The sequence below is a fragment of the Cavia porcellus genome, unplaced genomic scaffold (assembly GCF_034190915.1).
Source record: "Cavia porcellus strain 051 isolate PalLab524CR breed Dunkin Hartley unplaced genomic scaffold, mCavPor4.1 scaffold_17, whole genome shotgun sequence".
NCBI classification, from domain to species: Eukaryota; Metazoa; Chordata; class Mammalia; order Rodentia; family Caviidae; genus Cavia; species Cavia porcellus.
This window is the reverse complement of record NW_026947500.1, coordinates 28,984,018-29,000,066: the sequence shown is the minus strand read 5'-3', so window position 1 is coordinate 29,000,066 and position 16,049 is coordinate 28,984,018. Positions and strand designations below refer to the sequence as shown.

Below are 16,049 nucleotides of genomic sequence, written 5' to 3'. Positions count from 1 at the left end.
CAATTTACCACGTTTCAATTTATGATAGTTTGACTTTACAGGGGAATGAAAGTGATTCACATTGAGTGGAAACTGTACTTGGAATTTTGAATTTGATCTGTCTCTGGGGCCAACGCTGTGCAGTTCAATCTTCTCTCTCTCAAAGCTGGGCAGGGAAGGTCCCTGGCAGCCCCCAAGCTCCCAGGAATGAATCAGCAACACTGCAGCCTGCTGTGTGGTGAGCTAGGATGCTCCATAGGCCAGGTGTGCTCTGTGCATTTCTGACTTAGGCAATGTCTTCACCTTACAGTGTGGTTACCAGGATGTGGTATGTATGTTCCACCGTACATCAAAGAGTCCCTGTAACTGCTTCTCCTGGCAGCCTGAGTGGTGCTGTAATGAATGTTATTAGGCTAAAAATGTTTGTCCTTATTCACTCCCCTTTTAAAGAAGGGGTTTTCTTTCCCATCAAATCCACTTCTAGATGTAGTTCCTGAAGCCAGAAATACATGCACAACCCAAGGCTTTTTGAATGTATGGCCAAATTCTCCGTGGAAATAGCCATGCAACTTCATTTCAAAATCCTTTTGCCATCCTAGTAAATAGGAAAAACTGTTTGTTGTTCTTTTCTCTTCTTTTCAGACATATTTTTGTAATTGCCTCTTCCAACCCTGTGGCCATTTTCCTGTGGTATTCTTGCTCCTTTGTAACACATATGTTGCCCCAGTTCTGTCTGGTTCTGTGTGTGTTAGATAAGACACAGATGGGGCAGATGGCTTGGCCAGGGCGACAGAAGAAAAAGTAGAGCAGAAGCTCCCAGGTGTCAGGCAACTGGCTCTTTCTTCCGCCTGAAGTGTTGACCCCAAACATTCTTTCTTTATCCCTTATCTCTCTTTTTTTCCTCTTAAAGTCATACTAAGGAATCTTCTCTTAACTCATACCAGAAAGTGGTTTCCAAGCCCAGCACCATGGTGACCAGCAAGAGCAGGTGGCAGGGAACAGATTCTGAGAGTACATCTTGTCTACCCCCCAAGAGCTTTTCCCACCCTGCTGAGATGCCTTGGCTGCCTGTGTTTTAGAATAATAGGATGCTCTATTGTTATATACCTATGTCCCTCACAAACTCTTAGTGAGCAGTGACCTTGAGCAAGTGACCCTAACCTTCTTCAGCCTCAGGGGCTGCTCCTGACAAATGGATGTGGAGATTTTTCCTTGACACAAGAAATGCTGCTCTCCGCCCTGGAATGGAACTCAGAGGAAGTGTGTGCTTTTCAGAGGGCAGTATGAAAGCAGGAGCAGAGTCTCGAAAGCTCTGCTCTGCGGGGTAGAAGGGGTTTGGTGACTGATTGATATTTTTCATCTCTGTTTTCTAATTTTTCTACAAAAATATATATGCTGAATGCATAGTCTTTGTAAAATACAGAATGCCTTCTGTTTTACAATGAATCCTCTGTGCCCTTGGCTATTTTGCCCACAGGTACTGATTCCCCACAATGAATGTATTTATTATGCATCACAAACTTATAAAATAGCAAATAAAAATTAACAAAACTATAGGATGTAGATGCGAATTGCTCACTTTAATGCATAATAATTAATCATATTTTCCAGGACGAAGAAATGACTATTTGTGAATGGGGGTAGGTATCTGTGCCCCAATTTAGAGCCGTGTTTTAATGTTTTTTCCCCTCTCTACCCCCTCCCTTCCCAGGTGGCCACCTCTCCCTATGCCAAATATGGTGCCTGGGTGGGTGGCTCCATCTTGTCCTCTCTGTCAACTTTCAAGGACATGTGGGTCACCAGCAGTGAGTACAAGGATGTTGGCTGCTCCATCATCAGTAGAAGAAGCTTCTAAACTGGGGCTCTCTGGGTCTGACCACCTTTGCCATCACCAAATCCAGACCAAGCTTCATGTGAATCGATCAATGATCAGGATTAATCACTTGCAAGGTCCATCCTCCTCAGATGTCAATAAAAATGAAATAAGAATGACTCTGTGTCTTTCAGGGTAGATCCACAGTGCAGAGGGGATTTCTCATCCTCCTTGTGTATCACTCAGGATGCCTCAGTGACGTTGCTACAGTAACAAACATCCCCAGATAACAGAACCATGGACAGAGTCTGCCTCTCACTGCTGCTTCCTAGCCCCTCAAAGTTGACACTCTTCCTGCATCATTCCACTCTGAATCTGCTGGCAGAGCAGATAGACCCTCTGGGACACTGGCTGTCATGGTGTCTCAGTCCATGTTCAGTTTCTGTAAAACATACATGAGATCTAGCATTTTATAGATAATGGAAGTTTATTTAGTACACAGTTCTGGACGCTGGAAGTCCAAGAGCCCAGGGCTAGCACCTGCTGAAGACTTCATGCTGCATCCCAACATGGTGAGGGTCAACACAGAGTGAGACAGGGCAAGCAGGCTAGCTCAGGTCTCTCCTCCTCTCTTATAAAGCAACTAGTGCCTCATGGGCCCACCCTCATGGCTTCCTCTAATCGTGATCACCTCCCAAAGGCCCCACGTCCTAGTGTCATTAATATGTGAATTTGAGGACTAAGTTCCCTACACATGAGTTTTTGGGGGACCCAATCAAACACCATAGCAGGTATCTGAGCATATGAGTCTTCTGCTGGGTCTTATATTAGCCACTAAATGCTCCAGCTCAGAAGAAACACATCTCACACTAAATTGTCCACACAGACAGGTCTCACACACACACACACACACACACACACACACACACACACACACACACACAAACTTGCACAAAGAGAGAGAGGACAAAGAGAGAGGAGAAAGAATGCCCAGAAAATGCCTTCCTGACATAGGACTGGCATGCCCATGTAGAGAGACATGGTCAGGGTGGTACCCAGAGTGTACATCTTGCAGGAATGTGGCATCCTTCAAAGAATTTATTCCTCTTGACACCAAGTTTATTAAAGCTGATTTCATAATTCATAGCTGGAGGTGAGAGTGGCTCATTCACTGGACTGGGCAGGGTCACTTGCTCATTATTTGGGCAGCAACAGGGTTAAGCTGGTAAATAACACTTAGGGAGAGTGCTGGGGAGAGGGAAGAGGACAAAGGAGACAGAGAGACCAAACATGCAACAGAGATAAAAGTTCCCAAATGGAAAGCATGGGTTTTCAGAGTGAAGGGGTACAAAATCAAACAGTAGAATACTCTCTCAGAAACTGCCTGGTGACATTTTGGAATAAAGGAGTAAATTCTAGGAAATTTGAGAGAGAACAGCAAAAACTAAACTGGTTAACTCTAAAGTTACCAGATGACCAGTTAAATTTGAATTTCAGAAATGCAACAAATACAGCAGGATATGGTGGTATACAACTTCAAACCCAGCGCTGAGGCAGGAGGATCCCAAATTTGAGCCTAGGCAACCTGGTAACTTACTAAGACCCTGTTTCAAAATAGAAAAATAAGTTCTGAGGATGGAGCTCAGTATAAAGTCAGTCTCCAGTATTTCTCCCCCTAAAAGAAATATAAAAGTGAATTTTTACTATAAGCATGTCTCAAAGGTGGCCTGGATTGTGAGTTGTTAAATCTAATAACCATACCACAACAAAAAGAGGCTCTGGTCCATATCAGAGTTTGTGTAATAGCTCCAGAAGAAAAGAGACTAAAACCACGAAAATAAGAGGAAGCTAAAATTGCATGGCTCCATTTCCCTCAGATCCCAGCTGCTCCTTGCTGCCCCAAACACCTCACCCTCCAGACATCCACCTCTCCACCTACCAACCGTGGTACTGGGGTAGGTGTCACCTCTTGTGTGACAGGTGAAATGTTAACAAGCTGTTCGGCAGGTCAAATGCTACAAAAAATTATTCTAAGACAGACAAAGACTCTGCCCATTTGTATGCCTATATTCTCTCTAGAAAGATAAAGCGTCTACAGGATGAATTTTTTAAAAACACTAGGGAAAAGAGGCAACAATGATTGGACCTGCTAGGTCAAATTCGCAGGTACAGCTAAATGGATTTTAATACAAAGTTCCAAAGAGTTCGCAACGAAGTAGAACAAAAATCTCAGATGATACCAAAATGAAAGAAGGAGGGAATGAGGAAGAAAGTGGAGCCATAGAAAGTATGGGCGCCGATGAACTCTGCACATTGATAGGAAAGAGTAAACTGAGATGTTTCCATTTCTGATTTGGGGCTAACAGGGCACTGCACCTTACTGACCCAGGCTGAGCGCTAAGGGCCTGATTACTCCTCTCAAATGCTGACCTGCAGTCTCCCCCAAACCCTTCACCCAGCCCTTTTGACTCAGTCAGGGGAAAGGTGACATTCTGGAAGCCACTGCTACGTTTATTTAAAAGCAATGTTTCTATCAGTAGAATGTCATTATAGGTGTCAAATATTGAGGTGTTTTTTTTTTTCAGTCATTGGATGTTTTCAATTTTTTTGGTCTGTAAATAACTATTATCATTTCAATACATGTGAACATGTTAGTGAATTTGCTCCCCATTGTCGTTCTATCCACTCTTCTCCCAGTGAGGTGCAGCCAATGAGTTTTCTCGCTCCATGAATCTGGAGGCTAAACCCCACACTGACACACTCTTGTCTTGATTGTACATCTTACCTCGCCAGTGGTAGTTAAGTACACTGTGGTGAGAATTATGCTCTGAACTGTGGGCGAAAGCAGTTGGTTTTATAGTGGGCCCCTGTTGTGATTTAGATCTAAAATGTCTCCCAAATACCTCATGTGTTTGGCAGGGATTGGATCATGGGGCTCTATATTCATTAGCAGACTCATCTGTTCAGTGGCTGACTGTGCTATAGGGCGGCAGAGCCTGGTGGGAAGAAGACGGCCCTGGGGCATGACTAGAAGGGTGAGCTCTTGTCCCTGGCTTCTTCCTTTTCTCCCTTCTTCAAGACTGCCATGGGTTGAGCTTCTTTCCTCTACCATGCCCATCCATTATGCTGTTTCTGCTTCAGAGCCAGCCAGCCATAGTCTGGAACTGGGAACCAAAATAAAACTTTCCTCCTATAAACTATGGGTTAAGGTGCTGTGCCTAGTGATGAGAAATGGTTGAGATAACCCCTATTGAGTGTTGGAGCCCTTGAAGCTGAGTACACGTGCAGGGATGTGGCGTGATCTGGGTGTGGCTAAACTGAGAATGAGGAGACACCTCAGGGAGCAAGATAGGCCACAGCTGAGGCCACCTGGAGACTTTCTGGGTAGTTTTCCTTAATTAGCATTGTCTGTTGTTCTGAGGGGTCCTTGAACCTCTCCCAAGATCCTGCTTAGGTTTCCTGCATTTTCCACTCAACTCCTTGCTTGTTCTGATTAAATACAGGCTGCCCAGGGTCAGTTGGTCTGCTGGCTGGCAGAGTTATGAACTCTGCAGAGGATTTTTGTCCTCCTGCAGCCCTAAAGATCATGCTGCTTGTCTCATTCCTTTGGCTCTTTACCATGCACTCATTTGAGGGGTTGGGGATCTAGGCACAGACCCCAACAGTTGAGCTTTGGGGTGGTCCCTGGACAGGTGGTAAGGCTGTGTTACAGATAGCAGCACAAGGGTCATCCATCACTGTGGTTTGACAGTAAGCACTGTAGTACTAAGTAACAAGGGAGTTTCCTGATAACGATGTGCTAAGAACAGAGTACACACAACTTTTAGTTAGATGCTTATAAAACCAGTAGCCTAACACACGAGTTTGGCAGCCTCTATAATGCTACAGCCTATAGGTTGTTCAGTGCTCTGCTAGTAACTCCTCATACACTTAGTTGTTCACCGAGCTGGACTTTTCCAAATCACTCTTTGGACTGTGGATGTCCTCTCAGTTTGGAGGTAGATGTTTCTTTTATGTTTCCCTGGGAAATTCATATAACATATATGAACCAGGAGGTTTTAAGAAACTCTAAGCTATAGATAAGAGGATGATGCAATCTGAAACACTGGAGCCTGAACTAAAATGCTAATATTCTGAATTTTCTTTTATTTAAAAAAGATGGAAAAAATAGAAAAAAGGTAGAATGATACAGAATTCAAAAAAATTGACACTAAGAAATCACTAGTTGATAAATTACACATTCTCATCTTAGAAATAGTTGTTCAAGTTACAAAATCAAAGCATAGAAAGTGGATTGACACTCAAACATTAACAGTGAAAACCATTCTGTTCAATGATCCAACAAAAATTTAGTAATATGATCATCCATCTTACACAATTATACATACAGTTATATTCTTTAGAGCATTTTCCTTCCCTTTCATTTTTACACTATCTATTATACATTTTGGACCTTATTAATTTTTATTACTTTTTACAATACAGAGACAATGTGATATTTACTAATGTGAGTCTTCTTTATCTCACTTATAAGGATAGTCTCAAGTTGCTTCCATTTACCTATGAAGGCCTCAAGATCATCCTTTTTTATAGTTGAGTAATATGCCATTGTATAAAAACACCACATCTTTTTCATCCCCTCTGCGGTTTATGGGCATTTTGATTGTTTCCAAGATTTAGCTATTACAAATTGTGCTGCTATAAACATGGGTGCACATATATCACTGTGACATGACCTGTTTAATTTCTCTGGGAAAATACCCAGGAAGGGAATAACTGGATTGAATGGAACTTCCAATCCTAGTTTGTTGAGGAATATCCATACTGATTTCCACAGTGGCTGCACCAGTCTACACTCCCACCAACAGTGGAGAAGGGCTCCTTTTTCCCCCCTCAGTCTCGCCAACATTTGTTATCAGTTGATTTCTTGATGGTAGCCATTCTTTCCAGGGTAAGATGATATCTCAGTGTTGTTTTAATTTGCATTTCTCAAATGACCAGTGATGGTGAACATTTCTTCATGCATTTATTTGCCACTTGTATGTCTTCATCTGAGAAATATGTGTTCATCTCCGATGCCCATTTTTGAAGAGGGTCTTTGAATTTGGGGGCTTGATGTTTTTCAATCCTTTATATCTTCTGGATATAAGTCCTTTGTCTGAGGGATTGTTGGCTAAAATTGTTTCCCATTATGTGGGTTTTTTTCACTTTCTTGATAATTTCTTTTGAAGTACAAATCTTTTTAGTAATATGAGATCCTAGTTGTTGATTCTTTGAAGTACTTCCTCTGCGGTTTGCGTTTTGTTCATGAACTCTCTACCTATGTCTTCAAGATTTCTACCTACTTTGTCTTCCAGTAGATTTAGTGTTTCGGTTTTAATATTTAAACCTTTGATTCATTTTGACTTTAGTTTAGTGCATGGTGATAGGCATGAGTCTAGTTTTAGTCTAGTCTTTGGCATATGGGAAGCCATGGTTTAATAAGTGGTTTTCAACACCATTTATTAAAGAGGCTTTTTTCCAGTGAATATGTTTAGCACTTTTGTCAGATATAAGGTGGCTGAGTGTCTTCATAGTTGTGTTTGCATCTTCTAATCTGTTCCATTGACCCTCACATCTATTTCTTTGCCAGTACCATGCTGATTTTATCACTGTGGCTTTGTAGTATAGTTTCAAGTCAGGAATTGAGATGTATCCTGTCTTGCCTTTTTTGCCCAGAATCACCTTTACTATTCTAGGTTTCTTCTGTTTCCAAATGAATTTTAGGGATGTTTTCTCTATCCCTATAAGGTATGTTAATAGCATCTTGATTGGGATTGCATTAAATCTGTATAACAGTTTTGGGAGTATGGCCATTTTTGCAATGTTCATTCTTCCTAACCAAGAGCAAAGGACATCCTTCCATTTTCTAATATCCTCCTTAATCTCCTTTGTTAGAGTGGTATAATTTTCAGCATATAGGTCATTTACATTTTTGGTTAGGTTGATTCCTAAGTATTTCATTTTTTTAGATGCTATCGTGAAGGGCAATATTTCCATAATTTCTCTCTCAGTGCGTTTTTGTTTGTGTACAGGAATGCTATTGATTTTTGAGTGTTGACTTTGCATCCAGCTATAATGCTGAATTTGGTTATTACCTCTAGTAGTCTTTTAATGGAGTGTTTTGGGTCTTCTATGTAAAATGTCAAGTCCTCTGCAAATAATGATAATTTAACTTCTTTTCCTACCTTTATTCCTTTTATTTCTCTCTCTTATCTGATTGCTCTGGCTAATGTTTCCAGAACTGGAATTGAATAGGATTTGTGATAGTGGACATCCTTATCTTGCTTCTGATTTTAGGATAAAGGCTTTAAGTTTTTGTCTATTTAGTATAATGTTGGCTGTTGGTTTGTCATAGATGGCCTTTATGAGAATGAGGTAGATACAATCTATTCCAAGTTTCGGTAGGGTTTTTATCATGAACAGGTGTTGGGTTTTATCAAAAGTTTTTTCTGCATCTGTTGAGATGATCATGTGATTTTTGTTTTTGGCTTTGTTGATGTGATGTATTACACTTATTGATTTACCTATGTTAAACCATCCCTGCATTCCTGGAATAAATCCTACTGGGTCATGATGCATAATCTTCTTGATGATGTGCTGCATTCTATTTGCCAATATTTTGAGAATCTTTGCATCAATGTTCATTAGTGAGATTGGCCTATAGCTCTCTTTGTTGGCTGGGCATTTCTCTGGTTTTGGTATCAGCATGAAACTTCCTCCAGGAATGAGTTAGGGAGGATTGCTTCTCTTTCAATTTCATTGAAGAATTTAAATCTTCTCTAAATTTCTGATAGAATTCAGCTGTGAATCCATCAGGACATGGGCTTTTCTTTGTTGGTAAGTTTTTAATCATATTTTCAATTTTGGAAGCTGATTTTGGGTTATTCAAAATTATTATATCTTCTTGATTGAGCTTTGGTAATTCACATTTTTCCTAGAAATCTGTCCATTTCCTCTGTGTTTTCCACCCTCTGGGAGTAGAGATTTTCAAAGTAGGTATTCATGATCTTTTGAATTCTCATGGGATCTATAGTAATTTCTCTTTTCAGTCCTTATTGTATGAATTCAAGTTTTTTCTTTCTTTTTCTTGATAAGGTTGGCTAGAGGTTTATCAATTTTGTTTATTCACTCAAAAAACCAGCTTTTTGATTTGTTAATTCTTTGTATTGCTTTTTTAGTTTTAATTGATTTAATTTCTTCTCTGATCTTTACAATTTCCTCTCTTCTATGAGCTTTGGGTTTGACTTGCTCTTCCTTTTCTAGAAGCTTGAGATGTAGCATTAGGTTGTTTATTTGTGCTCATTCCATTTTCTTGATGTGACAATGCATTGCTATATATTTCCTTCTTAGGGCTGCTTTCATTGCATCCCAAAGTTACAGTATGTTGTATGTGAATTTTCATTGAATTGTAGGTATCATTTTATTTCTTCTTTAATTTTCACCTGTAACACACTGGTTGTTCAGAAGGTTGTTGTTTAATTTCCATGTATTTATGCAGGTTTTGACATTTTTTGCTATTGATTTCCAATTTTGGTACACTATGGTCAGATATTATGCATGGGATAATTTCAATCCCTTTGCATTTATTTAAGCATGTTTTATGGGTTAATACATGGCCTGTTTTGGAGAATGTTCCATGTGCTGCTAAGAAGAATGTACACTCTGATGTGGTTGGGTGGAACACTCTGTAAACATCCACTAAGTCCATTTGCTCAAAGATACATTTCAGTTCTGTTATTTCTTTGCTGACTTTTTGTTTAGTTGATCTATCTCTCCATGACAGTGGGGTGTTAAGGTCCCCTACTACAATTGTGTTATTATGTATTTGGTTTTTCATGTCCATTAGTATTTGTCTTATATAGTTGGGTGCTCCTGTATTTGGTGCATATATATTTATAATTGTTAGCTCTTCCTCTTGAAGTTTTCCACTAACAAGTATGTAGTGGCCTTCTTTATCTCTTTTAATCATTTTAGGTTGAAGTTCATTTTATCTGAAAACAGAATAGCTACCCCTGCTTTTTTTTCTAGGTTCCTGTTGCATGGAATACTGTTTTCCATCTTTTGACTTTTCAATCTATGAGTTTGCTTTTGAGTTAGATGTGTTTCTTGTATATAGCATATTGTGAGATCCTGTTTCTTGATCCATTCTGTCAACCTGTTTCTTTTGATAGGTGATTTGAGGCCATTTACATTTATGGATATAATTGATACATACTGATTCAATTTTGTCATGTTATGTTCCTGTTGTTTGTCTTCTGCATTGCCCCCTTGTTTAATTTCTTGCCCTGCCTGGTGGTTTCTTTCTCTAGAGATTGTGGTCGTTTTTATTTCTATCTCTATCTGTGGTCTGTTGGTTTGGTGGACATGAATTTCTTCAGCTCTTCTTTGTCATGGAAGTATCTTGTTTCTCCATTAAATGTGAAAAGCTGTTGCTGCATACATCAGTCTGAGATGAAAGTTGTTTTCTTTTATGGCTTGAAATACTTCACTCCAAGCTCATCTTAACTTGAAGGTTTGTACTGAAAAGTTTGCCATGACTCTAATGGTCTCTCCTTGATAGGTGAGTTGTGTCTTTTCTCTAACAGCCTTTAGTATTCTGCTTTTATGCTGTGTGTCTGGGATCTTAATTATTATATGTCTCGGTGTAGCTTTTTGTTGGCTGTGACTGTTCGGTGATCCATATGCCTCACTTATCTGTATACCAGATTTTTTTCTCCATGTTTGGGAAATTTTCTGCTATTACTTCTGTGACTATTTTACTGTTCTCATTTGTGTTGATTCCTGCATCTTTATTGATGCCTATTAGTCTTATATTGTTTCTCTTGGCATCATCTTGAAGCTCTGGATTGTCATTTCATGTTGCTTTGTTGTTTTTAAGAGTTCTGTCCTTTCATGATTGCTATCTGTGATCCTGTCCTCAAGGTCTGAAATTCTATCCTCAGCTTCATTTAAACAGTTTTTCTAGCTTTCAATAGAACTTTTGTTTCTTGGATATCTCTTTGAATTTATTTCTTGGATTCTGCTTATTTTCTGTATTTTTCATTCAACGTTTGAACCAACTTCCCATGCTCTTGTATTTTTTTAATTTATTTCTTCTCTAGCTATGTTGAGCAACTCATTTACTAAGGTTATTCTGTCTTTATGTGAGAAATTATTTCTAATTTGATTTCCTCTAACATCTCATGGAGCTTTTTATTTCATTTACTATCTTTTCAGAGATTTCTGGTGTATGACTTTTAAAGTCCTCTATTTCACTGTTCCCTGTTCTTGCTTCTGATGGACTAGATATTTGAGATTTTATTTTATTTTTTCATTTTGTCAATTTCACCTTTTGGGCTAATATTTGTTTTTTCAATCCAAATAGTCACAACTGTTGGTAGTGTGTATCTTAGGGTCCTACTGTGTGATTGATGTTTGTTTGATTACTGAGTACCACAGTGAAGAGGAGGGCTAGTCACTTGAACTTCTCCTATGGGTCCTGTTGCATGAGTCCTATATTCTTTCTGGGCTGACTAGTGTAGGAGTATTCATATAAGTCAACCCTTATTTCCTGCTGTTGCTATGTCTTCAGGTTATTACAGGTTGCCAGATCTCCCTGTCTATAGTGTTTGTCTCCACTGAGACAATACTGTATTACTGGGTATCTCATAAGCCCTTTTACTTTTCTCCAATTTGATGGAGACCTTATTTATGTTCTCTGTGTGGAGGAAGGAGTCACCTACCCCTTTGCCAAGCTCTCCAAGGCCCTACAGCTGGAGGGAGATTCACTACTGCTCCTATTTACCCTCTGAAGACCTTTGTTTTAGGGGAAAACTCACCATACAGACTGGAGCCTGCTGAGGTCTTCTGTTTGGGTGAGGGGTTACTTAGTCTTCCATCAACCCAGCATGGTTCTGGGAGGAGAAGTGGACATCAAACATCAACAGCAATACTTGGTCAGGAGATGAGGAGGGTCTCTTAGGTCAGCAGGCTGGTGGCTCGGTGGTCCGGACTGGCACAGGATGCGCAGGAAAAAAAAGCAAGCCAGCACAAGATATTCTGAATTTTGTACTGTAGGTGCTAACCGTTAAAAATTTTTATACAATTTAAAGGTCAGCATTAGGAAAGTAGTAATAAAAGGAACATGAACTATAAGTGAAAAAAGTGTAAAGCAGATTATCACTTTAAAAGTGCTGGAAAAATGTTCAGACAAATAATACAAGATAAATTAATTCAACATCAGATTAGACAAAAATAACTAAAGCAATTAATAAGCTTGAAAGTTAGATAATGAAAGTAAGATGAGAAAATTAAAGGCAATAAAATATTTAAGAGCATTTAGAAAGAATAACAATGAGACAGCAGCCTTCTTGACATCAGCAGCAGAAGCTAGAACATAATGAAATGATGTCCTTGAGATGAGAGAGGAAAATAGCCACTAGCCTAAAGTCCTATACTCAAGTCAGCTGACTGAAACTCAAACTATACTGAATTCAAACTTGAATACAGAACAAAAACTATTTACGATATGGGAGAGGAGTCTGGCATTAAGGTATTGTATGAGCCTTGTGAAAGTAGAAGTCAAAAAAGGAGGAGGCTGGGTCCTGGAATCCCTGCTTAGTGAAGAGCTAATGTAGGTGCATTTGTCATTTTCCTGGTGCTGAAACTAAATACCTAATATAACATTTAAAGGAGGAAAGGTTTAGTTTGGCTCATGGTTTCAGTAGATTCAGTCCACAGTGGACCAGATCCAAGGCAGAATGCCATGGTAGGTGGTCTATCAAAAAACCAGGCATGGCGTCCAGGAGGCAGAAAGGGTGAGAATACACTTTTCCAGATCATACCACTACTGTCTTTCTCCCCTCTGACCTAGCTCCACTTCCAAACATGAGACCTTTGGGGGACATTTTAGATCTAAACTGTAACAGTATAAGATGCCCAATAAAGCAACTTATGAGGGGTTAAGTGGTTGAAACAGGGTGTCCTGTTAAGACATATTCATTTTTTTAATGTGGTAAATTAAAAACTGATGGAAAACTTAAACACCAGCTGAACTGAATCAGCACGGTGCTAAGTGTAGATGGCCCTCTGAGGGCCACAAAAAGGAGACCTAGAGAGGAAGAGTATTGTCATTGTTTGGAGTTTTTAGTTTTTTTTTGGAGATGTTGGTTCTCCTGGAGGAGATTGTCATGCTGGCGTCTCTGATATGCACTCAGCTGTTATCATCAAAGGAGCTTGGGACCTTGTTGTTGAGAATGGCTGTGCTTCACTTTAGGGGAGCTCTGGTCCTTACTCTGAGTATTGCTTCCTGGTTCTGGAGGGAAAGATGTGTGCTGTTCAATCTTTAGGAGAAGCTTTTCACACTGGCTTCCTGATATTAACTCAGCTGTTTTCATTGTCAGAGGAGCTTGAGGCATCATTATTGCTGACTGTGGTTGTGGTGCTCTTTGGGGGAAGCCTGGTTCCTTATTTTGAGTGTTGCTTCTTGGCACCAATGCAGATCCCTCAGCCTGCTGGCACAGATCCTTCATCCTACTGGCACAGACTTTCTAGCGTCCATCACTGATCTTTTGGCCTTCCCAGTGCAGATCCTTGAAACAGTGACTTGCATGAGTCACTGTCGTGGGCTCTAGGCCTCCAGTTGGACTCATGGGGGGAGGGGCACTGTCATGGGCTCTAAGTCTTCAGCTGGACTCATGAAGGACATTGCTGTGGGATCCAGATCCTCAGCTATATTCTGTAGCCCTTTGGTGTATGGACAAATATCCTGGACTTTCTTTGCATTTGATTCCTTGGGTGACCAATATAAATAATACTATAAATAATACTATATGTGTCCTGTAATGTAATTGTTCTCCTTACAATTCCTGATCCAACACTTAACTAATATAACAGGTGGGATTCAGCAAAGCCCTGTGCCTGGCAGCACAGTTCTGTTCATGCACATTTAGAGTATTTGTAAAACATTGTCATGACACAATGGGTGTTCAAAAGGCTTGGTGTCAGGCTAGGTTATGACCTGGTGGTACATGCTTGTCAAGCATGCTTAATGCCTTGGGTCCCGTCCCCGGCACTGAAAAAACAAAAACAAATAAATCCAAGGTATTTATGTAATGTTTAACAATGTTTCCCCGTGGAGGCATAAGTAAATGACAAAGGGTAAACTGAGGCTTGGTATCATTTTGTGAGTCCTAAACCTAGAAAGACCTCAATTTTTTAGTTTTATAGGATAATCAGCCACATGCAGCCCTTCCTTATTATGAATAAATTGGAACTAAGTTTTTAAAAATCATTTGGGAGCTAGAATAACCATATGTAATACAGCCTACAAAAACCAATCAGAAGGCATCATTGGAGGAAAACAACAAATGTTATAACACATAGAGAGGGGGAAATTGAGCAAGAAATTGTGAGGCTTATATTAAGAAAACCATAAACTTCTGCTGAAGTGCTAGGGAAAGCGTGAACTGGGAGAGAAACTGTAGGTTCACAGAGAAGACGAGACATAAAACCAGCTCTGCAGGGCGAACCAGAAATCAGTACGACCTAATCAAGTCCCAGTGAGATGTTTTGATGGAGCTGCCAAGATGATTCAAGGTTGCTCTGGAAGAGGAAATATACAAAATACCAGGAAGAACCCAGCAAGCCACTCCTCAAAGCACACAGGCACCCCCTTTCCACCAGCCAGAAGCCCCTGGGATACAGTCCAGCCACACCTTGTCATTAGGAGCTTCCCAGCCACCATCAGGACTGGTGCCATCCCCTAAGTCCTAGGGCTTTGGCATGTGCAGATAAGGCACCATACCCATCCCCTAAGTCCTAGGGCTTTGGCATGTGCAGATAAGGCATCATATCTTTACTGTCTAATGCTTTTTGCTTTCTGGATTTTCTGTGCTTCAGGTATATGTGACCTGGCCATAGCATCTCAGTAGAGTAACACACAAGTCAAGCCATTGAGACTCTGCTTTATGGCAGCACTATCCACGGGAGAGCTAACCCAGGAGGTAAAAGTTTGGGGCCACTGGCAGCTACTGTGAAGAAAAGATGAATCAATCATCAAGGAGTCAGGGAGGGAGACAGAGAGAGGTGAAAGTGGGAGAGGAGGAGATTGACATTCGTGACACTATAGCTTGAACCAATTAAGCTTAAACTCCACCTATGGACTCATTAACTGGATAACTAAAAATTTTCATTTTCACTTAATCAGGTTTGTGAAGCCAGATCTTTAGAGCTGGCCAGACTTGGACATGGTCTTAGGATTGGTCTAACACTTTCCTAATCATTTTTTTGAAACTCTTAGCTTCACACATAGATAAAGGCTCCAATGTTTCTTTCCAGGTTACTCAGCTTTAGGCTATGACTGCTCCTGAGGACTATGTCCCATCCTGTCCTTACTCATTCTTTCCTTTGCCCATCCTTCCCTTCATCCTAGTGGGAAGCTGAGGTCAGGAGGCCCTAAATTTAAACCTCAAGTCTGGCATATTTTAAGCCTGAAGTTTTAGGCAATCCATCTCCTTTCTTCAAGTCTCTCTGCTGCCATCTATGAAGGGATTTTTTTAAAAATGAAAGAACCTTTCAAGCAGGAGCCTAAAGAGATGTCTTTCTATGGTCTGTTGGCGATTTCAGAACTTGGGCAGTGAAATGGTCAATTCATTAGAAAGAAACAACTAGAAGCAACCCCACCCCCACCCCCGTGAGGGGCTGTGAGCATGGCAGGCTACAGTGGCCCAGGATGGGAGCCTCCGGCATTTACTGGGACCCGCACATGCTGGGATCTGGAGCACCAGGAAACCGAGCAACTCCTCCTCCCTGCCTGTTTTCTTTTGTTGAACTTCAATATGCATGAAAGCATGGACAGCTATTTTGAAGAGAATGAGAGACTCTACAACACCCATTAGTGACTTCCCTATTGTCTGTTTTGAAGACCTAAAACACCTTCATTCTGTTCAGATCAGTTTTATATTATGTTGCTTTGTATGAATTCTCTGTATATGAAGACATGGACAACTATTTGGAAAAATACAAGAGACAATATGATAGACAGTGAAGATCTCAGGTCATCTAGCTTTGAAATTTATATCTCTTACATTGCTTTCTTATGTCCTATTTTGTTGTTTTGTTGTGTTTAATTTTACCCCCTTTATAATTAAAAAAAGAAAAGAAATTGTGGAAGGTTCTTAACACCTGCCTGGGGCGAGGTAGTACTGGCTGTGCCACTGATGTCTTCATTACTAGC

At 40.3% G+C, this 16,049-nt stretch overlaps 1 protein-coding gene and 1 pseudogene across 1 annotated transcript in view; both read left to right on the top strand.

Annotated features, from left to right (window-relative positions):
- LOC100717824 (uncharacterized) overlaps nucleotides 1-1,931 on the top strand; it is a 45,483-nt gene extending 43,552 nt beyond the window's left edge. The window contains exon 10 of the mRNA XM_063227701.1: nucleotides 1,691-1,931. Within this exon, the coding sequence (XP_063083771.1) occupies nucleotides 1,691-1,834 (144 nt within the window). The 3' untranslated portion in view covers nucleotides 1,835-1,931. The remainder of the gene's footprint in view (nucleotides 1-1,690) is intronic.
- Nucleotides 1,932-15,393: 13,462 nt separating this feature from the next.
- Nucleotides 15,394-15,482, top strand: LOC111756337 (small nucleolar RNA SNORA2/SNORA34 family; annotated as a pseudogene).
- Nucleotides 15,483-16,049: the final 567 nt, after the last annotated feature.